General features: G+C 45.1%; 1 protein-coding gene across 1 annotated transcript in view; it reads right to left on the minus strand.

Annotated features, from left to right (window-relative positions):
• The window catches only part of LOC146812454 (piezo-type mechanosensitive ion channel component 2-like), a 711,007-nt gene that overhangs the window by 75,718 nt on the left and 611,733 nt on the right, over positions 1-23,556 (minus strand). The window contains exon 44 of the mRNA XM_085619448.1: positions 22,871-23,085. Coding sequence (XP_085475574.1) covers positions 22,871-23,085 — 215 coding nt within the window. The remainder of the gene's footprint in view (positions 1-22,870; positions 23,086-23,556) is intronic.

Genomic DNA, 23,556 nt, shown 5'->3' on the forward strand with positions numbered 1-23,556 from the left:
AAATCAACAGAGTCAAACTCGCGCAACAAAAGCCTCATAAGGAGGCGACAGTCCCAATAACACAGAACCCCCAGTAAGGCAAATGGCCACAGATGTGCAATGAGGACACGATGTAGTGAAAGAGAGGAGTACAATAGAACGACATATACGGTTGACATGACGTGTCATGAAGGGACCAAAAAGAAAAGCATACATCAGAACAAACAATAAGGCCTTAGAGGGAGGTGACAAACCCCGAGAATCCCCCTCCCCGCCACCCACACCAACCCCCCAATCAGGCTGAGATACCACCCAAACCCACCCCGTGGAGCCACAACTGGGATGGGGAAAGTCTATGTCTAAGGAGGGAATTATCCCATGGAGGCATGGCGTAGCTCAACATACAGCCCTGGCAAATAGGCAGGGAGGCCAAGCCATGAGCAGTGGCAGACAACAGAAAAAGTTACACCAGGGAATCAGGGGCACCGAGTCCAAAGCAAAATTATGGTGTGGAGTGCCCTGCGGGGGAAGAAATGCAAAGTGGGCCAAATCGAAACAGGTAACTGAGCAACATGAAGTACAGCCAGCGATAAAGTCAAGAGTCACTGCAGTTCAGTCATTTTTGCTTAAGTTGCCGTCGGCGGTGGCTTGAGAGTTAGCAGGAGAAGATCAATGTGACCTGTCAAGTTTTTTCGCGAAGGCCAAAGCGTCCTTGGGATCTGGGAAGACGAGTATCTTGGAGCCTTGCCTGATTCGCAGTTTAGCGGGATATGCCAAGGAATAAGAGACTTCATGCTTTTGAAGGATCCATTTCGCCGGGAGGAACTCACGGCGAGCAGCCTGCACTGCTATAGTGTAGTCGGGGTAGAAGGACAAGGAGTTGCCCTGATGATGAATCTCGCCTCTCTCCCTGGCCGCTTGAAGAATGGCGTCGCGGTCCCTGAAGTTCAGGATTTTGGCAACGATTGGGCAAGCCGGCAGGCCAGGGCCGGGACGAGGACAGAGGGAGCGATGGGCCTGCTCGATGATGAAGACTGAGGATAGGACATCACCAAAATGTTTGTGAATTAGCTGTTCCACAAAGTCCTCAATTTTTTAGATATTGGAGGATTCGGGCATACCTGTGATGCGGAGGTTGCTCCTGCGGGAGCGCGCCTCCAAATCCTCGTTTTTGTTTCATATCAGCTCAAGTATCTTATCTATCTGAAGTAGCTTTTGGCAATCCTGAGTGGAGGCGTCTTCAGCACCAGAGACCCTCATTTCCACATGCAGCAGGCGAGCGTCATGCAAGTCCACACAAGCCTTGACCATGTCAAGACGGGTCAACAACTGGTTCAGCTGGGCCCCTATGCCCGTGACTGTGGACTTGACGTCCAACATGATGGACTTAAGATCGTCCTCCCGTGTTGGGGCCATCTCCATTTGGCCAGCAGGGTCGCCCCTATCTGTGACCACACCATCCTGGCGCATTTGCCGGCGCTAATCGAACGCGATCTTTGGTTGTTTGGGGTCGGTCTTCCCCATGGCCGGACAGAAGCAGGTGAGGGAAGCCGCCGAGCAGCAGGAGGGAGCTGCAGCGAGGGGTCAAGGTTGCAGCTCCCCGAGATGTGCGAAATGCGTCGCGGTGAGAGTAGACAAGATGGGCGGTGAGGGCATAGAGGCAAGAGTACAGGTACTCAGGGAGCAGGCGGCGGCCAGGCTAGAGGAGGAGTGTGGTGAGAGAGCCGTTGGTGTCCCCCCTCACCATGACAGGCTGTATCAGGCGTCCGTCAGACCCTCAGGTCCCGCAGAGGAGTGACAAGGCTGGCGACGTGGTAGGGCCTCTGGGCCGGCAATGCGTGGATATGCTCCTGGCAGCGCCAGCGCCGGAGTGGCAGCAGATGAGAGGATTAAGGCCGTAGGGGCCAAAGACAGCGGGGAAATGCGGGGGATGCACTGCCCTCGTCGCCGGGCTTTACGAATGGAAGCAGGGGGCGAGGAGCCTCTGTTGTGCAAGGGATAGGCCCAGGCCACAACAGCATAGCCTGCTTCCCTTCTTCAGTGCCATGAGACTGAAGAGCCTCACTAAGGATTAAAAAATTGATATTCAATTCTACCAAATGCCCTCCACCATCCAAGATAAACGCCAACTATGGCTCTGATGGTCCTGTTAAGGATGCAACTGGATGGGCATGATAGTGTTTCTTATTGGCTGTCAATAACTACGGATTGAAAAGACAGTACTAATGGTGGATACTCAGCTATTTACAGACACCATTGTCTTCATGATAACAGGAAGAAATACGCTTCTCTAATTAGAAGGGCATTAGTGATTGCTTTCCCATCAAAGATTATCAAGGTGATCAACTAGTAAAAACATTTTTGCATTTATGCCAAAAGACCCTTGTACAGATTCTCCTTGCAGAAACGATTTTTATTGATCCAACAATTTAGGTTTTTTGGAGCGTCCAAGGAAACAATACGCAACTGCAAGTCACCAAACCTCTGTGCCCTTATAAAGGTTGGAGAACCAGGAGGAGCGCAGGAGACCAGCAGTACTCTGAGCCTGCCAAACTCACCTGGGGTACAGCTGGGTTACTCTCACTGGAGCCTCTGCTGGCTGTGCCAGCAGCAACCCTACCCATCGGTCTATCTGGCACATGAAGAGCGCTGGGTCAATAATGGTGATCCTGCCATATGAAGGGTGGGTTGACTGTCACACATCTTCTCTTCACATGTCTGCCAGGCAAGGTATGATGGAAACTACCAGGAGAAATGTAAATGGCCCCCATGGGCAGGAAAAAAGCTTGCTGGGTGATAGTTTCATGTACATTTGTGTTCAGTGAACAAAAACTGTTTTCAAGGTGGGTGCTTTAAACATGGGTTATAAAATTCCCCATCTGCCTTACCTATGCTCAAACCTTGAGGTGTCTCAAAATTCTTTAGAGAGGCAACTGCTCAATTTAAACCAGTTAGTATGACTCTTGTGCTGGAACTCTAATTTATCATAATCCTATTACTCCTCAGTTTACCCAATCTATTTTTGTTGCCTGGCACACTCAGAAGTCTACAGCTGGCCACAAAGAAATGTTGCCTAAATAAAACAGGCAAGTACTTCTACATTTGGCTGAAACCATCATTTTAGGAGACTTGAATCTTAATGCTAACAACCAAACTGGCATTGTTTCTAAAACATGTTCTGAAAAAGTTTTGAATTCTACTGCCTAAGCCAATTGGTTTAGGCCCCCACATATATTAAGGGGCGCATGCTAGACATAGTTCTAACATCTGCAAATAAGGTCATTGCTTGTTTGCTTTTCAGACCTTAATTATCCCTATGACACCTCCCTGCACACAATCACCCTCTCAAGATGCCTGAGGCAAAATAAATTAATTAATTGTACTCATTGAACCCAACTCTTTCTGCATCCCAGAAAAAACATATATTAATGTGATTCACTGATGAACACTGATGCAAGAATTGTAAGGAGGCACCAATCATATGCTTGAACAGTGAGATCTCCCTCGCACATAACAAGTAGTTTAACGATTTTATCAATGATGAGCATATTATTATGAAACAAATGGCTTAGGTCATAGTCTCCCAAAGAGGCCCTTGGGTACAAAACCCATCTGAAAATGTATAAGGTTCTTTTCCAGGCCAAACTGGGTTTTATATTTTCCCGCATTTACCAGTCAGGTAACTCTGCTCAGTCTAAGGGACTCTTTTACCACCAAAGATAAGGAAAAAAACTAGGAAGGCTCTTATTAACATCATACCTAGATCTCCAGAGGATACCTGCTCAATCTCAGTCTTCTAAGCTCTCTCCTCTATGAAAACACTCAAGCGCACATAAATAGTAAATCTGTCCTTATCTAATAGTTGTTGCCAACTGAAATATGGCGTTATTACCAGCTACTGAAAATAGATAATTTTGAGAATTATATTTAAATGAAAATGACCTGCCTATAGTCAGAAACGTACTCAACTTAGTGTGGCATACCCCAGGGCTTATCAACTTTCTCACATGATATCTGATTTCTTTGGAAGACCCCTAGAACAACTGGTTAGGTATTTTTCTGTTGCTTTGTCCTTTCCTTTGCTGATTACACTAAGATAGTAGTACGATTAGATCCACCAGCACCTACCTAAAGTAAAAGTTATTTATATACATATATATATTCACTTAAAAAACCATAGGTTTCACACATGTTATAGTTAGCTGGACATTTCACTCATAAAAAAACAATGAAATTCCCCCGTTATAGTTACTGCAGGCAACTATAACTCACGCGACCGTAATCCTCTGCTGATGCTAATACTGTATTTAGACACTTATTTACCCATGTCTTCTTCCATTAATCTTTAGCTATACATATATTACAAATATTTATTTTTCAGAAAGACACATATGTCATCAGTGATGTAATATCTGACGTCATCAGCAGAGGATTGCGGTCGCGTGAGTTATAGTTGCCTGCAGTAACTATAACGGGGGAATTTCATTGGTTTTTTATGAGTGAAATGTCCAGCTAACTATAACATGTGTGAAACCTATGGTTTTTTAAGTGAATTTGCAAGGTTTTTTAAATGCTAATTCCTAACTATAACGTGTGTGAAACCTATGGTTTTTTCAGTGAATTTGTACGGTTTTTTAAATGCTAATTTATTTATCTATTATTTTTTTTATATATTTATTTTACAATAAACTACGTATTAAAATTTTTTTTTTTTTTTTTTTGGGTTTTCACCCTGCGAATGTTTTTTTTTTGTTTTGTAAAAAAAAGAATTTTTTTTTTGTGTTTTTCAGGGTGCGCGCACTGTGCGCGCACCCCCGCGATTTTTTTAAAAAAAAAAATTTTTTTTTTTGCCTTCGGGGTCCTTCAGGGACCCCCTGACAAAGGCTAGGGGGTCAGGAACTCTCTACCCTGCCCCCTTTTCACGTTCGCCACCTTCCTTTTTCACTCTCGCACTGAAAACAAACAAAATGGCGGCCGACACTTCCTGATTTCGACCGATTCGAAGGTTGACTAACATGTAACCACCAATCAGAATTACGCTCGCGCACGTTAGGGTGCTCTCACGGTGCGCGCACCCTGCGCGCATATAGATATATATATGCTTTTAAATGCTATTTTCTCCGGAAATACTGAACAGATTTACACCAGACCTGCAAAAGGCACTTCCTTGACCTTATGGCTACCTCTCTGCCAAATTTCAAGTAATTCTGTTCAGCCGTTCGGGCTGTAGCTGTGTCTAAAGGTCCTATGGAAAAATGCATGGGAAAAACGCGTTTTGGGACCCCCCTTTTATCTCAGCCCCCGCTTGACGAATCCCCCCGAGACTTTCAGGGTAGGAGTGGAGCGTAGCGCCCCACCTATTTTGAAAAATTCGCGAGGATTCGTCGACCGGCGCCAAAGTTCTTCAAAATAGAATGTTGCGGATTTCCTATGGAAACGTGGTCCTAACTATAACTACCTACTGGCGACCGCCAGTAGGTAATATACCTATATATATATATATATATATATATATATATATATATATATATATATATATATATATATATACCCATTGGTTGTCGCCGATAGGTAGTAATAGTTAGAACCTAGTTTCCATAGATGAAGCCATGTTTTCCTTATGAAGATCTATGGAAACCCCATTGGGGCCAGGTGTCTTTCTAGAGGAGCTAGCGGATATTGCTGTAATCACCTCTTCAAGGTCAAATCTAGTGTCAAGAGGAATTGGGGGGGGGGGAATCCTCCAACAAATCCGTTGTGCTGGTATTCTCAAAAGACTACATTTGTTTTAAGTAGTTAGCCCAGCTGTCTGCACTATTAGTCCCCAACCAATTACTTGGCCTAATATTCCAAAATTTCCTATGTGTCCTTTTCTTTGCAGGTTCTGATCAGGTTTTACCAAACTTCTTCCTGTTCCTGCCTTTTTGTTTTATTGCCATTTTATAATCTAACCTTGCTTTAGACATGGTGGTCTTGTCCCTGGGGCTATGGTTAAGAGCAAGGTGCAAACATTGGTTAACTAGCCTGCATTCCCTGTTGAACCAACTTTGCTGGGTAGTTTTAGTATTTTTATCAGGGCCGCTTAGGGAGGTCTAAATAAATAATGCCTCAGTCGTATTTTATGCGGGGTAATTATCTATTAACAGATAAACAAGGATCTAGTCAAGGTTAGTCCTTAAAATGACAGTCAAAAAGGTGGTAATATTCGCAGCCTGTCACCTAAGCCTGAGTCCTTTATCTTTGAGGGCTAAACTACTCGCACCTTTACGTGTGGCAGCTGAGAGCTGACCAACAGACAAAGTACAGAGTTTTTGGGATTATGGTCACTGAACCCACTTTTAGTGGAACCCCCTCCCCCATGTTAACGTTCTCAACCATATCCTTAGAAATGCATATATAATCAATGATGGTAATCTGTCCTAAGCCTACAAAAGTAGATATTTGTGTGTTAGGGTCTTCCACAATTTCATCCTTGTTGTGGAGATCATAAGTAATCAGATTAGGTAACGATTTCTGGCCTCTCAGATCTGACCTTTTGCCATACAGGGTATTATCAAACACCAGGAAAGGAACACACCAGGTTACATTTCTTTCTAACTTTGCATTTAAGTCGCTCCCAATAATCACATTGATCTCGGAATACCGCCTGCCTGATTTATTAACATTTTCAAAGCATAAACCAAAACATTGATTTGACAACGCAATTCCACTTTTGGATTCAAATGTGTTTGCAAACGATTGGAAGGACGGTGAACAGCTTTGAAATTCTGACAATGGTAGTCAGACTCTCTGGGGTTCTGCCCCCAGTAGAACGAGTGGCAGATATTGAGAGAGTTTCAAATCCATCCCAGACAATGTGTGCCAAATACCAAGTTTCCTGTAACATTATAACATCTAATTTTAAAATGAAGTTAACCTCATTAGGATCCGACAACTTAGTGCTTATGCCAGCGATATTTCAGCATATTCAATGGGTACATGAATTCTTATGTTGAACCTCAGGGACAACCTCCATCTATACTTGCACCTCCAGGTTACTGTCATCCTGTGGTGGGCTCACTACTCCTATATGCAAGGAAGAATCATTGGGCAGTCAATCTATGGCATCTAGGCCTATTTGAAGGGTAAATCCATTGGTTATAGGAATACATGGATGGTGAATGGTTCAAGACACCAAGAGGACACTGGTGGCCCAGCGACCAATTTACAAGAGAGATGTCTGTAAAAGTAACTCAATAGTAAAATAGTAAAAAGATTGTTCAACATATTCCAGTGGGAGTTTCAGTCTCTATGCTAAATTAACTGACCGGGTAGTTTCTGGCTCCTGCAGTTAATGACAACACAGTCTTCTTTAGAACATTTAGTTAGGGGTTAAATCTAGTCAACTGTCCTGACAAGGAGAACATCCTTATACTCTGAGATGCTGAAACTGGTTAACCAATAAAACACCTTGTTTTTGAGTTCTTCATCAGGTTCTATCCTGGATGCAGGCAGACATGGAACACTAGTCAGTACTGCTACATAGGGGCTATAGTCAGGTGGCAGATTAAGGCGGGTGAATAGTGACATCATCTTGCGAGTGCAACCATCCTTGTTCGACTGCAGGCTCAGTATTCCTAGGCTGCACAGTCTCTTGCTTGCGTTCCCCACCCCCAACAGGTCGGGTTCTGCCAATTGAATTAATATGTAAAATGGTAAATTTGGTGAATGTGGACCCCTGGGCCTGATCCCCCACATCTTCTGCCATTAGGGTGGCAGTATTTGTTGCCTTCACCTCCTCCGCCCTGGTTCACATGAGGGCAACATTATTACAATTAGTTACATTTGAGGTTGCTCTCTCACGAGCAGCACAACGCAACTGTTGATTTCTCCAAGTAGCAGCTCCCAATGGGGGCTATTGATTTCTGCCTTTTCTTCCCAGTGGCCCATATATGGTTCTGGTTCAAAATAATTACAGGCACGTATTTTTATTTTAACGATTTTAGGCATCCCAACCTTATCACTGTAATTGTACTTACTCTGTTGCTTCCTTTTCTCAGAAGGGCCTTCTTCACTGATATGTGAGGAGTTAAAGTAAGTTGCATCCTGTGTGAAAATCACGGCCCTGTAGACAGTGTCTCCCTCTGCCAGTGTAGTTGTTTTAGTCTTCCTTTTTCCCTTTTCCATCCTTGGTACATCGCTGCCCACCCCTTTCCCTCCTTTCCCCTTGGACTCTCCCTTTAGAACTCAACTTAGGATGTTGATGATGCACTGTACTGTTGAGGAGAGTGGATGGCCAATAAAGAAGTAACTGAAACCTGTCCTGCTCCTTGGTATTTACTTCTAACACTGGCAAAGAGCGACTGCTCAGGGTGGCAGTTTTGGCCATTTCCCCTTTGTGTGCTCTCTCCATTTACTACCAGGATTTGCACATGAAAGAAGAAGACTAACAAAGGAGAAAATGATAAGCAAACTGACCTGAGTGGAGGTGTAACTACCGGTGGTTCGTCCGGAATACTGTCATCCTCGTTTATAGGATTATTCCGCTGTGCACCTCAACCTTTCTGTGCCAAACATGGGCTGTTCAAGAGGTTATCATCGCTGTATGGAGGACTTATGTTAACAAAAAAGTTCTAGCGGCATGAACCATCTATACACTGTTGTTAACCTTGATGCAAGATTGTGGAGTACTTTTACGAACATTTCTCTTATACACGCTGCTTGTCTGTCTGCCTCCTGAGACCATTGCAACAGCAGTGACATTCGTCAGCAGCGCAGGAGTGCAGTTTTGGGACACAGTGACTGCGTTGGCAGCGTTTCTGAGTTTGCATCCTCCTCATCAATGGAACTCTGGTAACCGGGGGGGATGAGAATTGCCATTTTCAAGTGTGGAGGACTTCCGTAGCTGTTGTTGCTTGGTGTGCATCTCCTCCTCTGTGGTGTGCAGGGGCTCAGAGGAGGCACTACGTGCTTGTGTGATCTGTGAGGAGACCTCGGTGCAGCTTTTTCCTCAGAAGGTGGCCATCTGTTCTAGTCATCGTCATCGGTGGGTGTTGGAGTGTGATGAGTCAGTCAGCCACTGCGGGGGTCTCTTTTAGCAGCTGTTTTACTCAGGAGCGTTGCACCGACGGGATTTCAACACGTCAAGGAGCGGAGCATTGTTCCACGACTGAAACCTTCCTTCCTTTCCTCAGCGAGTTTCCAGCTCGACGATCTATTGAGACACTGCTCTCTCCTGATGTGTGCGACGTGCAGCCTCCCTGTTGTCACGCATAAGCACTGCGAAGCCGCTTGTCACCTCCGAAGTATTTCTGGCCCCTCCATTGACCATGTACTGGGTTCAGTGTGTCGCTTTTCCGGGGCTTCAGGGACAGGCATCACCCCTCAAGACCTTTACCAATTAGAGGGGAGATTTTAGAAATATTGCGCACTTAAGCCCCTGCTGCTTGTGTCCTTCCCTGGGTCACAAGGGAAACAAGAGACAGCAACCAATTACATTGCAGCACTAAGGGGTCTTAGCCAATTATGCGAATTTGGCAACCTCACAGATTCCCTTATAAGAGACCAGCTAGTATGTTGTACTCACAACATGCGTATATAGGAAAAACTATTAGCCAAGAACTCCAGTCTTAGAGAGGCGGTTTCCATTGCTCAGTCAGTGGAACACACAGCAAGGTGCATCAAAGAAATTAAGGTCTCCCACTGATTTGGTAGCTAACATTCAGGAAGTTGAGGAGAAAAGTGAGTTTTATAAAGTAAAAGGAAAGGAAATTTTGCACAACAAATCTCCTAGTAACGAAAGGAATCTCAGATGCTTCTGGTGTGGCAGCAGTAATCACTTAGCCAACTAAGTAATCACTTAGCCAACGATAGTCAATGCCCAGCCAAAAGTGTTACATGTAAGAAGTGCAATAGAAGGGGGCACTTCTCAAGAGTGTGCAGAGAAGGTGACCCCCACAACAGAGAGGGTGGGGGTAATGAAGATACCCTGGTAAAAGAAGTGAAATGTGTCATTCCCAAGTACATCCTCCAGCTAAAGGATGCGATAGGGAGTATCAATGTCATCTATCCCAAATGTGATGAACTGTTAAATAGTAAATCTGTTACTATATTTGCTGATTCCTGTTCCCCATTTACTCTATTGAATCATAGCGATTTTGTGTGCATGGACAAGCAAGGAGGTATCAGTTTACACAAGCCAGACATATCACCAACAGGCTACACCAAAGAGCCCATAGCCTTTGTGGGAATGAAAGAAATGTACATTGAGTTCAAAGGGAGGAGCACCGTAGGTAATGTTTATATTGTAGAAACAGGATCTAACCTGCTGGGGTGGCAGCACCTAAAAGAGCTAGGCATTATTTTAGATCCCAATAATCAAGATCAAGTAATGTTGACTGATAACAGCCCATCAAGTACCAATATATGTGATGATTTCCCTAATCTGTTTGAGGGAAGATCATGATTTCCAGCACAAGATCAAACTCAAAGCTAATGCAAAACCCACTGTGCACAAGTTGCGCCCTGTGCCACATCTAATGAGGGAGCCTTTAGAGAAGGAATTGAAAAGGTTGTGCAGTATGGGAATCATACAACCCATTGACACGTCAGAATGGTTGGCACCCATCGTGATTGCACCTAAGGCCAACGGAGAAGGAATTCGCTTGTGTGTAGATTTGTGGAGCCTAAACAAAAACATTTTGGTTGAAAGGTACCCACTTACAAACATAAATGAAATGCACAGTACCATGGGACAGGCAAAATACTTTAGTGTCATCGATTTATCTATGGCCTACCACCAGGTAGATCTGCACCCCGACTCTAGGCCCCTCACTGCCTTTTATAACCCCTCAAGGTGTGTACATGTTCAAAAGCATGCCGTTCTGTCTGGCATACGCTGCAGCGGTCTTCCAGAAGGTCATGCACAAAATCCTGACGGATGTGGACCATACCATGTGCTTTCAGGATGACATCCTGGTGTATGAATGTACCGCTGAGGCCCACAACCTTACCCTCAAAGTAGTTTTCAAAAAATTGATGGATGCAGGTTTGACTTTTGCAAACATCCAAGTGTCAAATTCGTGTGAGTTCGGTCGATTACCTTGGGAACTCTATTTCTGAGGAAGAGTTCAGACCTAAGCATAACCTTCTTAATGCTGTGAGGGATGCTCCATACCCAAAGAATAAGGAAGAACTTAAATCACAAAAAACAAGGAATTTGAGTGGCAGAATCAACATAAGTGCATGTGGACGCACTCAAAGAAGAAATCATAAATTTTCCAGCGCTAGGTACTTTTGATCCCATACCATTCTCGCTACAGACGCATCCAACAAGGGACTGGGAGGCACCCTCTCTCAAAGGGATGGCAAGGAAGAAAAGATAATTGCTTTTGCCTCCCGGTGCCTTTCAATGGCTGACAGTAACTTCTCGATCACCGAGAAGGAGGCCCTGGCGTGTTTCTGGGCGGTGAAACACTTCAAGTTTTTTCTATGGGGTTTGAATTTTACAATTCGCACAGACCACAAGCCCCTCACCTTCATATTCTCAGGCAAAGGTATGACAACAGTACTCCCCGCATAAGCAAATAGATTCTGGACTTTGAAAACTTCTGTTACTAAGTGGAATATGTCCCTGGTGATGATAACAAAGTTGCTGATTTCCTGTCCAGAACACCCTTACAAACAGAACCGCCAGAGGGAATGCAAGATAGTCCTATCATGGTTATATCAGACCCTGCCGTCACGGAAGAGGAAGAATGGAAGAAGGGCATGGAAGAAGACAAGGGTATATGCAGGCTTAAATAGATAATGGTGGAAGGGTGGCCCAACAAGTGCAGTGAAGTAGAAGAAGAAATCAAAGACTTCTGGTAGGTCTGGTACGACTTGAGCACCATAGAATGGAATTGTAACTCCTGAAAGTCTGAGGAAAAGAATAGTGGAATTGGCACATGAGGGTCACCTGTGGCATAGCATAATGAAAAACAGAATTAGAGAGATCCTCTGGTTTCCAAGGATGGACGCCATGGTAGAACAGCTAGTGAAGGACTGTCTCAGTTGTGCCAGAAGAGACAAATCTAAGTACACACGCAAAGCCCCGTTGTCCCCTGTTGCAATTCCCCTCAAACCCTGGAGTAAGCTAGTCCTCGACATAATTGGACCCATGCACAACCTGGGGATCCCAAAAAATTCAAGCTGGTCTTAGTAGACTACACATCCTACTGGATCACACAAAAATGTGTGCATTGCATCAACACCAATGCTATTCTGGTTTTCCTCAAGGCTGTTTTCTCTAAAGAAGGAATACCGTCTACCCTGGTCACCGAAAATGAGGTCTAGTTCACATCGCAACTGATTTATTTATTTATTTTATTTAAAAGGTTTTATATAGCGCTGGCTAGACACTGGGGTATCAGAGCGCTTTACATGGTTACATCAAGATAAGCATTAGGTTACAGTGCGTCAAGAGTAGTATTGCAAGAGAGGTGAGGTAACAATGGTTCAAAGGCAAAACAATACAGACAATAAGGTCAATAGAAACACTGACAAAACATGAGAACCTAAGGCTAATGACATCCGGAATTACGATATAATATAGTGAGTACATAGTGAAAGACAGCAAGTGTGTATTGGGCAGGCTGAAAAAGGGGAGGGGTGAAACTTTGATGGGGGCGCCATAAAAAGGGGGAGGGTGAAGAAGCACTAGGTCAGTGAGGACTAGGGATAAAAAAGGAGATTAAGGTTGAATGAGAGGGGAAAGGGAGATTGAATGGGGTGGCTGTAGGATGAGGGGGGACGATGCAGTCAGGAGATTAGTAAGGAGAGGCCAGGTAAGAGAGATAAGGGCAAAGACAATAGAAGGACTTATTGAAATAGGAGAGTAGGGAAGTGGGATAGGGTAGATTGTGATGGGGGAGGAGGATGTCAGCGGATCGATGAGTGTGCAACAAAACAGAGAGACGCTGAGTAGGGACATGTATCGGGTGCAGGGATTAAGGACCCCAGTAGTGGTTGAGAAGGTGCAATTTCAGAGCTTTTTTGAAGCTGTGGTAAGAGGGGTTGCAGCATAATTCTATGGGGAGAGAATTCCAGATGGTTGGCAAATTTCCAGAGGAGTGTGATTGTGTAGATTTCTTCTTAAACAGGGGAGGAATGAGAGCGAGAGTGTCGGTGCTCCTCAAATCTCTGGAGCTGCCGGCTTGGTGGAGTTTTTCCGATAGGTACTGTGGGGTGTTTTGATGAAGGGCTTTATGCGTGATGCAAGCGGTTTTGTAGGTGGATCTGCCTTCAACGGGGAGCCATTTGAGGGATTTTAGGGCCGGAGAGATGTGATCGAATCGTTTGTAATCTGTGATAAGCCTAGCAGCAAGGTTGAGAACAGATTTGATTGGGGCTAGGTGGATTTTAGGTGTTCCCGCGAGGATGGCGTTTCCATAGTCGATTTTTGACAGGACAAGTGATTGGACAACTGATTTAAAGTCCTCAGCAGGGATGAGGGGTTTTATTTTCTTGAGGTGATGTAGTGTGAAGAGAGCTCCCTTTGCTGCATTTTTTATGTGGGAAACGAGACTAAGGTTCTGGTCAATGTTGATCCCGAGGGATTTAACTGAGCTGGAAAAGGTGAGAGAACAGTTGAGAGCATTAAGGTCTGAGATCCAGGACTGGATGGGAAGCCAATTGTTTTTAGGTAAGAAGAGGATGATTTCGTTTTTTTTAGGGTTATGTTTGAGGTGGTTGCAACGGAACCAGGATTGCATTTCAATCAGGGTGTCATTGAGGTGTAAGATGTCAGACCGTGATTTAATCTTGTAGTAGATTTAGGTGTCATCGGTGTAAAGGTGGTACTGAATTTCAGATTGCTTAAGTATGAGGGTTAGAGGTTCCATGAAGAGGTTGAACCGAGATGGGGAGAGTATAGATCCCTGGGGGACACCAAGGTAGATAGGTCTAGGTTTAGAGAGGCAGTCAAGAATTTTAATTTGTTGGGTTCTGTATTGGAAAAAGGATGAGAACCACTTGAGGACTGAACCATTAACCTCTTCAGTGCCCATGACGAGATAGTCTCGTCATGGAGCACGGTTGCGCTGTGCCCATGACGAGACTATCTCGTCATGAACCCCGCCCGCTAATGTAACGCCCGGCACAGGGCGGGGAAAGGGCGTGGCACTGAAGGGGTTAAGGCCAAAACGGTCTTTGAGAGTGCTAAGAAGGGCAGAATGATTGACAGTATCGGACGCAGCAAAGAGGTCAAGGAGGATGAGAAGGGAGGACTCATCCTTGTCAAGGGATTGGTGAATGTCATCAATTACGTTAATCATGGCTGTTTCAGTACTACAGCCCTTTCTAAAGCCTGATTGAAACGGGTCCAGCAGGCTAAAAGAGGAGATATGTTTGTCCAACTGGAGCAGGACGCATTTTTCGAGGGCTTTAGAGAGCAGTGGGAGGTTAGAGATTGGACGGAGATTGTTAAGGTCATTAGGGTCTAGTTGAGGATTGTTGAGGATGGGGGTGATTTGTCCAAGTTGGAGGGAGACCGGGACACAACCCGTGGCTAATGAAGAATTAAGGAAGATGGTCCAATAGGGGGCAATGATGTGTTTTAAATCTTGAACAATGTTAGCAGGGAGCGGGTCTTTGGTGTGGGAGGAAGGTTTGAGTCTAGTAATGATGTTAAGGACTTCACGTTCAGTAACAGGGTTGAAATTATGCCAAATGGCATAATTTTTTAGCAGGGGAAGGTGGGATTGAGATCAGGCGTGGGTATGAGGAGGGGGGGAAGCGAGGCGTCGGGAGGAGTAGGAGATACGGGGAAATCTTTGGGGGAAAGGTCAAAGGGGGGCAAGGAATTGAGAGGGAGGGGGGTTAAGGTGAAAGATTGGTCAATTTTGTCGATTTTTTCATTGAAGAAGTTGGCAACTTCCTCACATTTCTCGATTGAGGCCAGTAACTTGGGGGGAGCAATAGCTGTTTGGTTTTTGACAATGCTAAACAGTTTCCTGGGTCTATTTTTGGCCCGATCTAGTTGTGAATGGAAGAAGGAGGCCTTTTTGTCACAAATGTGTTTTTTATAATTGGACCTTGCAGATCTTAGGATGGTCAGATTTGCGGGGGACGGGTGTTGTCTCCAGGTGCCTTCAATCATTCTGAGAGAACGTCTGTCTCTGTTGAGGTCAGCATTAAACCAAGATTTGGAGGGGGTGTTTTTTGTGTTTTTAGTTTTTCTGGGGCAATTTGGTCAAGAACCTCCATTATAGATTTGTTAAAATGCTCAGTAAGGTCATTAGCATTTTGGGAGAAGGGGATGAGCTGCAGTTACTCTTTGACTTTGGACTCCAATTCAGTTGGGGGAATAAGGTGAAGGTTTCTAGTCAGTTTCTTTTGTTTAATGGTTTGGTGGGGGGGAGGCATCGTGTTGGTGATCGAGAAGAGGATGAGGTGATGGTCTGACCATTCAATAGGGACGATGTTGGAAAGGGAGGCCAGGTCATTGCAAGTAATGATAGCATCTAGAGTGGCTCCTTTGGTGTGGGTCGGAGAATGGCAAAGTTGAATCAGGTCATTAATGTCGAGTAGATCAGAGAGGAGGTTAACATAGGGGTCATCCTTTTTGTTCCAGTGGAGGTTAAAGTCTCCTAGGAAGAGGTTTTTAGAGTTGGCAAGTGAGGACTGAATAATGAGATTGGATAGTTCCTCTACAAATGGAAGATGGTCACCTGGGGGGTGGTAGATATTGTGAAAACGGATTGGAAGCGATCCTGGAACATTAAGTTCAGCACCAAGGTATTCGTAAGTAGAGTGATCAGAGTTCTTAATAAGTGAGAGTTGTAAATCTTTTTTATAGATAATAGCTAGCCCCCCTCCAATTCTGTCCGGCCTATCTTTCCCGAGGATGGAGTAGCCAGGAGGGGAGAGCAGGTCCAGAATAGAAGAAGAGTGGGCATTGAGCCAGGTTTCAGTTAAGAAGGCGATGTCGATGGCATCACTCAGGATGGATTCGGCTATTTCAATTGCGTGAAGTGCAGCGGATCAGCAATTAACCAGCATGCAAGCAAGAGGTTTAGGGCTACTTATGGGGGGAGGGCAAGAATGGATAATTGTAAGTTCAGACGGTGGTCTGGGTGAGGCTGGGGAGGAAGGGGTTCTGCTAGTACCAAGGATCACTGGGATGGTTGCATGGGGGCAGGAGGGTATGTAATCTGGGGGATTGGAGGGAATGAGGTATCAAGGTCAGGGAGGTCGGTGGAGGCGGAATGGGTCAGGGTGGCGGGGGTAGTACTCAGAGGTTGGGGGTCTGTGGTGGCTGTCAGCTCCGGTTTCTGGGGAGAGGACAAATTGGGGGGGATAGTAACTGCAGGGAGGGTGTTAATGTCTTTCCTGAGTGCTGCGAGTTCCGATGACAGGGTAGAGAGATGGAGTTCTATGTTGAAAAGGGTCATGGTTATAAGAGAGAAGGGGAAGGAGGCTGGGCGGTCAGGAGGGGGAAGAGTATGTTCCAAGTTGGTCCGGGAGGAAGAGTTGGGGTGAAGGAGGGGTGGGAACCCGGGGGGGTGGGTGGAGGGGGGCATTGAGAGTAGAGGCTGGCAGGGGTATTTCAGGGTGAAGGAGGGCATTAAAAAGAACTGGAGGAGTTAAAGGCGGAGGTGTCAGGGCCGGGGAAGGTGGAGTGGGAAGGCATTCTGGCTAAGCGGAGGGCAATCAGGTAATGTGGGGGAAATTGAAGTTGCTGGGAGAGCAATGGGGGGATCGGGGAGGGGGGATAGGGGACCGATCGAGGGGAGTGGGATGGCTTTAATGTTGTGAGTGGAAGAATCGAGAGGGAGGAGGGAGTTTGGGGGATTGAGAGTCCAGTTGGGATGACAGGGGGAGGGTGGAGCACAGACGATGGAGGGAGGTTAGAGGGCTGTGTTAGGGGGGTATCTAAGGAGGTTACAGAGTCAGGGAGGGGGAGGGTTGGAGTGTGGGGGAGCGAGAGGGATGGGGCATCTTGTGTTGGGTGGGCAGAGGGGATTGAGGGAGATTTAGATAGACAGTGAGATAAGGTACTGAAATGTTGTTCAAAGATGGTGAGGTGTTTATCAGAAGCTTGAATGAGGATATTGCCCGATTTAAAGATGGAGATGTCGATTTCACCTGGGAAAGAAGGGGAAGGGGTAGTAGATAGTTTCAGTCTGTATGGTATTTTGCAGGAATTCGTGATGGGGAGGTGATGAAGGAAGACACTTTTCCATTTAGAGGGGCGTTTGGAGTAGAAGGTGTAGTTTGTTTTAATAATGGAGGTGAGGCTGATGTAGTTGGCCACGAACAAGGTTTCTTGGTGATGTATTAAGAGTTTGTGCTTAAAGTTTTTCTTTGCGTTTTTGGAAAGGTTATGAGGGTAGAGGATGGTCCAGGAGTTAGGACCATGTTTAGTGAGGTGTGTGGGTTGGAAATTAGAATGGAGCGCCGAGTGGAGGAGGCCAAAGAGTAGTGGAAGAGGGAGGTCAACGTTGGGTAAAGAGTGAGAGATAACCAGAGTGGGGCGGAGGGTCACGCTAAGATGGGGCACTGGAAGGTAGGAGATTGGATAGAAAAGACATTAGTGAGAGTAGGGGAGGGTCACGACTGAGGGTAAGCCAATATAAAGAAGCGGCCAAAGATGTAGTAAAGTAAGGGAGCCTAACTTCAGTTGTAGTGCCAAAAAAGTAGAGAGAGAAGCAGTGAGGAGGGGGGGGGGCAAAAGGTGCAGATAGCTGCAGGATATAGCTATGGCAACTGATGAAGGACATTTTAACCACTGTGAACATCAAACATGAAAAAACTGCTCTCTATTGCCCCAAGGCCAATGGCCTAGTCGAGAGGACCAATAGACTAATAAAAGACCACTTACAGTTAGCTATAGCTAATGGTCACGAAGTAGAATCATCCTTGCGTGACTGTTTATGGGCATACCACACCTCACCCAATCTCGTATCAGGGGTTTCCCCTTTCATTGCCCCAAGGAGAAGAGAACCCTGCACTAAGTTCAAACCTAGTTGGTTGGGTGGGGGTAGGGTTGTGAGTTCAAATTCCAAAGAGGTTGGTAAATAAGTTGAACGCCACCAAACCAAGTATAAGAAGTGGTACAACAATAAAAATGGAGTCAAAGCTCCCAAGTGGAGGGTAGGTGACATGGTGCAGATGAAGAGGAGCGTAAAAGACTTGCACAGCTAAAGCAAATTCTACCCTCCTTGTCATGTGTTCAAAACCTTTAACAATGTAGTACTCCTTGAGAATGGACAGTTGTGGAGTTGTGAGAAAGTTGTCAAATGTAACAATGTTTTTCATTAGGTAAACAAGGGAGGTGTATTATAATCTTCCTTTTTCCCTTTTCCTTCCTTGGTACATCCCTGCCCACCCCTCTCCCTCCTTTCTCCTTGGACTCTCACTTTAGAGCTCAACTTAGAATGTTGTTAATGCACTGTATTGTTGAGGAGAGTGGATGGCCAATAAAGAAGCAACTGAAACCTGTCCTGTTGCTTGATATTTACTTCTAACAGTAGTGTAGGTAGTTACTAAGTTGCTTGAAGTTCCACTAATTTATAGGCGGTGAATTAGGAGGGGAAGTGACCAATTGTTCTCTGCCAAGTCAATTTCTTTAGAGATGGCCCCACACAGCTTTATCCAGAAAAATGTCCAGGGTGAAGACTTTTGGTACGGTAGTACCTTTGGCTTCATCTCCATCACCTGGTATTTTTTGTTTATCCATTGTCCCTTTGCACCCTTCAGCAAATAACAGCATGGCTAAAGGGTAGGCAGAAAATGCGGTACCAGCCCAGGGAATATGGGAAATAGGCGGGTTAATAACAGCAAAGCCAAAAACCAATACCTTCTAGGAGGGTCCTCTAAGATTCCATAAGCAACTGTGATCCTTCTGAAAGACTTAGTCCTCCAGCCAAGAGGTGTGGTCTAGCCCAGGCTCTTCCTGGCAATGACGGATAAAGACACGCCCGGTCTTGGCTCAAGCATAGCCCAGGCACGCCTTGTGCGCATACTAAGATGCGTGAGATGTCGGGCGCTTAAACGCGTTATGTGCCCTGCCTGCCATACAAAGCAGTCTGAGCTCATTGATAGGTTGGGGGCAGTAAATTATCTGAGTACTCTGACCTGAAATGAGGTTACTGGCAGATAGCCCTCACTCCAGGAGCTAAGAGAAGGTCTGCTTTTTCCACCCCTGAAATCCATTTTCAATTTTAAGTGATGCCCTTTGGGTTGAAAAATGCTCCTGCCGCCTTCCAGAAGTTGGTGAATCGCGTTATTTCAGGTCTGGAGAGTTTCAGCGCAGCTTATCTTGATGATATAGCTGTATTTAGCTCCACCTGAGAGGATTACTTGGTCTACCTGAAAAGAAGTGCGTTAGGCCCTGTGGCAGGTAGGCTTAAAAATCACGCCAAGTAAGTGCCAGATAGGGCAAGGCTTTGTAGTGTACTTGGGCCTCCAAGTTGGTGGAGGACATATATAAAATCTTCAACCCAAGATCCAGACAATTCTGGCCTGGGAAGCTCTTAAGACTCAGACCCAAGTCAGAGCCTTTCTTGGCCTGACTGGATATTGCAGGAGGTTTGTGAAAGGGTATGGTACCATAGTGGCACCACTAACTTGCCTTACCTCCAAGATGTTACCCAGAAACATTATCTGGGCTGAGCACTATCAAAAGACTTTTGACATCCTGAAGGAAGCTCTGTGCTCAGCGCCTGATCTGAAGGTACCTGATTTCAGTAAGGAATTCATTGTTCAGACAAATGCCTCTGAATATGGAATTGGATCAGTGTTGATACAAGTAAATTATTTGGGCCAGGATCAGCCTGTTGCCTTCATTAGCAGGCAACCCCTCCCCAGAGAGCAGCATTAGAGTGCCTTTGAGATGGAAGCCTTTGCTGTGGTTTGGTTCCCGAAGAAGCTGAGACCCTACCTGTTTGGGGCTCACTTCAGAAATTCAAACTGACCACAGACCTCGAAGGTGGCTGATGCAGATGAGAGGAGAGAACCCCAAGTTGTTAAGGTGGTCCATTTCCCTACAGAATAAGGACTTTACAGTGGCACACAGACCTGGAATTTACCATGCCAATGCAGGTGGCCTTTCCATGTTCTTCCACTTAAATGATGACAACCACCAGGATAAAGCTTAGTTGCTGATCACCTTTCGTCTGGATGGGGGCCATGTAAGGAGATGCCTCTTTTTGTATGTTCACCCCCAAGTTCTTTTATTGATGCTGCTGTTTTTTCGACTCTGAGGGCCCAATTCACAAAGGAAAATGTAGACCAGAAGGCTAAGTTTAGAGCTGAAGTTTAAGTTTAGACCTGAATTCTAAGTGCTCAATTCACAAAGGTAAACTTAGACCTGATGTCTATGTTTACCTTTGTGAATTTGGCCCTTAGAATCTAGGTCTAGACTTAGACTTCAGGTCTATGTTTACCTTTGTGAATCAGGTGCACAGAGAGCACTGAGGCTTGCTAATCAGACCTCGGTGCCAGTGCCCTGACCCCAAAATGTGTATAATACATTGGCTATGCCTAACTAGCGTAGGCTAACTTAACCGTAAATCCCTAGTATATGAAACCCAGAGATTGCAGCACTAGTTGTGGCACAGGTAAAACGAGTCTCCCAGTCCTCCACTGTAGACCTGAAGAGCAATATTAAACTGCTGGCCCGACTTTGCCATTTAAACCAAAAGCAAAGCCAAAACGCTCTCTGCAACATGTGTATGTCACCCCAATGGCAGACTTGCCTAGCCCTAGGCCAGGTGCAAAATATTTCACCGACAGAACCGGTGTTTTACATTTTTTAGCAGTAAAAACTGTAAACTGCATTTTTTTTAACTGTGGGGAGACTTGGGTAGCAAGTACAGGGTTACACGCTGACCCTCAGCTTTGTTAACTCCTGAATGGTGGGATCAAAATTGATTCTTCAAGGTATCAAGCAGCTTGTTATGTTAAGCCCAACTTGATTCTCAAGTCAAAATTAATGTAACAAGAAACAGTGTGCAACTTTTACAAAGTTGCCACTTTGATGCCTTCAATCTCCTGTCCCTTAACGGTTACCCGAGATAGCTTTCTGCCCTCCTAGGAAGACGTGCTAACGACTCCCAGGAAAAGAGAGAATAGGGGCCTGCACTGGAGAAAGGTGTTACCTCCGTCATGCAGGACGTCACATGAGTGTTGGCCCAAACGTCGAGCTTCAAAGCTGAAGCCGCCTTTGAAAAACAAATGGGGAACATTTGGGAGGGGCAGCCCCACTATTTAGGCCAACTAGTTGGCACTCTGGAAGGAGTAGGGAACCCTATTATCAAACCTTTTTTTCAGGGAAATGTAGCCCCCTTGGTAGCCACACCTCTAGGTTGGGCTGGGAAAGCTCTGGACACTGGGAGAGGGGTTCTGCCTTGTTGGGAGTGGAGAGAATGGTGCATCTTGGGATAGCCAAATGCCACACTTCCCAGGAAGTAGTCAGCAGGAGGGAGGGATCCTGCCAGCCCATTGGTTACCAACCACATTGTACCCTCAGGGTATTTTCTGAGCAGAAATAGGACATCCCTGGTACCCAGAACTCAGATCTCAACAGGACTGGAAGAAGGACTGAAGGACTGGTCTGCTGCACCATGGAACCGGCAAAGAGAAGCTGCAGCGGTGTTAACTGCATCTACTGAACCTGAAGTTGCAACTGAGCCTGGGAGAGCTGTTGGAGTGCAGTTTGGTCCCCCAGAAGCTGAGTTATCACCTAGAGAGCGATTTAACTGTGACCGCGAAGCTGGGCGACTGGTGGCCTAGTGGCGACTGGACTTCTACCAGCACAGAGAGGATTTTAAGTAATGTCAACCCTGTGACCAGGACCACCTCACCTTTTTCGTGGACTGAGGACTAGCCGCAGGAAGACCCCATCAACCAGATCGCATCTACGACATCCTTGGGCATCCTTTATCCCTTTCATCAGGACCACTTCCGTAGGAATCCATTGCAAGGGAATAAAGTGCCTGGGCCTGCCTGGAGACAGGTTCACCTGTGGAGGTAACTGATACCGAGAAGCTTGCTTGTCCCGTGACAGGCTCCCTACTGGAGTTGGTCTCTTGAAGTGACTCTAGGTGACTGCAATACTAGTAGTCCAACTTTTCGGTGAAAAAGTTTCTGTATGTCAAATTTGTTGAATTTGCCAATGCTTGTTCAAGATTGAGTAAAATGCTTTGATTTACTCTACAGTGTAAATTCTATATCTCTGGTACCAGATCTTTTTCGCCGTGGTGTTTAAAAACGCATACAAATACAGCCTACATTTATATATTGAGTGTCTTGTCGATTTCTTCTTCAACTGTTGTGGTGCTGTTTAAATACTTAATTTACATTTGTTCCTCTGTGTAGACCTTGCTGCTCAGGTTTGACAAACAAAATCTACTGGGTCCTTAAAGGGTTGGTAAGTGTATTACAAGGTGAGGTTACACAACCACACCATATAATGCACCGTATTTCCTCGCACTAATAATTTATAACTCATAAATAACTTTACCTTTAATTTATAACTGCAATCTTTCAAAGCAACAAAGCCAACGTTTTTCAAACGTTCTAAAGTGTCTTTGTAATTTTATTAACACAGAAGCTCATCGTTTCAAAAATAATGTTAGTAAAACAAAAAGTCATAAGCAGCATGAACCACCATTCCTTTTCTGGATCCCATGGCACCACCTACATGGAGTGAGCAGCATGCATGCCACAGAACAAAGAGTACATGCTTAACTATTTCTTCGAGCCTGTTTTCCACCCATGTGATATGATGACAATGAATATTGGCTTTTACAACCCATGCCTGCCTATTGTACATGACAACAGGCAACCAAAACAAAAGAGTTTCTGTTTATTTTAAGAATTTTTAGCTTTTCAGAAGAATAACTTTTAAAGAGATCATATAAATAACCTTTCAGTGACTCCGGGTAAGATGAAAAACATCCAGAAGTGGATCCCGAACACCAGCACCACTTGGAAGACGCACTTCCCAAACATGGTTTTCCGCAAGTATATGGCCCGGTCGATGATCATCGTTGCAAACTGGAGCAGCAGCATCACCAGGAAAGCCTCGGGGACCTGGTCTTCGGAAAGGGACTCCGTGATGTCTGCTGCAGCCGAGTGTTTCTGAAAATCATAAGCAAATGCAAAAAGCATATCAAAGATTCATCTTTTTTCATACATATGGTCGATATATGAACTACTCTCCAATACCTACCACGAGCATTCACGAAAATGTACTTCTATTAGCTCAGTGAGATATTCCCATTTCTCTTAAAGTCCCATAAAGTTCTTCATTTATAGTAAAATACAGGTTGACTGTTTTCACCTTTTTATTTTGTTGTGTATTTCTAATCAAGGACATTGCGAACAGATCAAAGCTGAGGCTGAGTATAGCAATACAAACCTGATAACACCATAACAACGGTTAAGTTTCACTTTCCATGTGAAATGGCAATTTTGATTTGCTAACACGTTGGGCACTATTTTTTTATTTTGTAGTTCAAGACGAACAAAACCGCTATGGCAGCACCACGTATCTTGCAGGATATTACACCAATCTTTTTTTTGTTTAAATCTGTTTTTATTGAGTTTTGA

The sequence above is a fragment of the Triturus cristatus genome, chromosome 7, assembly GCF_964204655.1.
Source record: "Triturus cristatus chromosome 7, aTriCri1.1, whole genome shotgun sequence".
NCBI classification, from domain to species: Eukaryota; Metazoa; Chordata; class Amphibia; order Caudata; family Salamandridae; genus Triturus; species Triturus cristatus.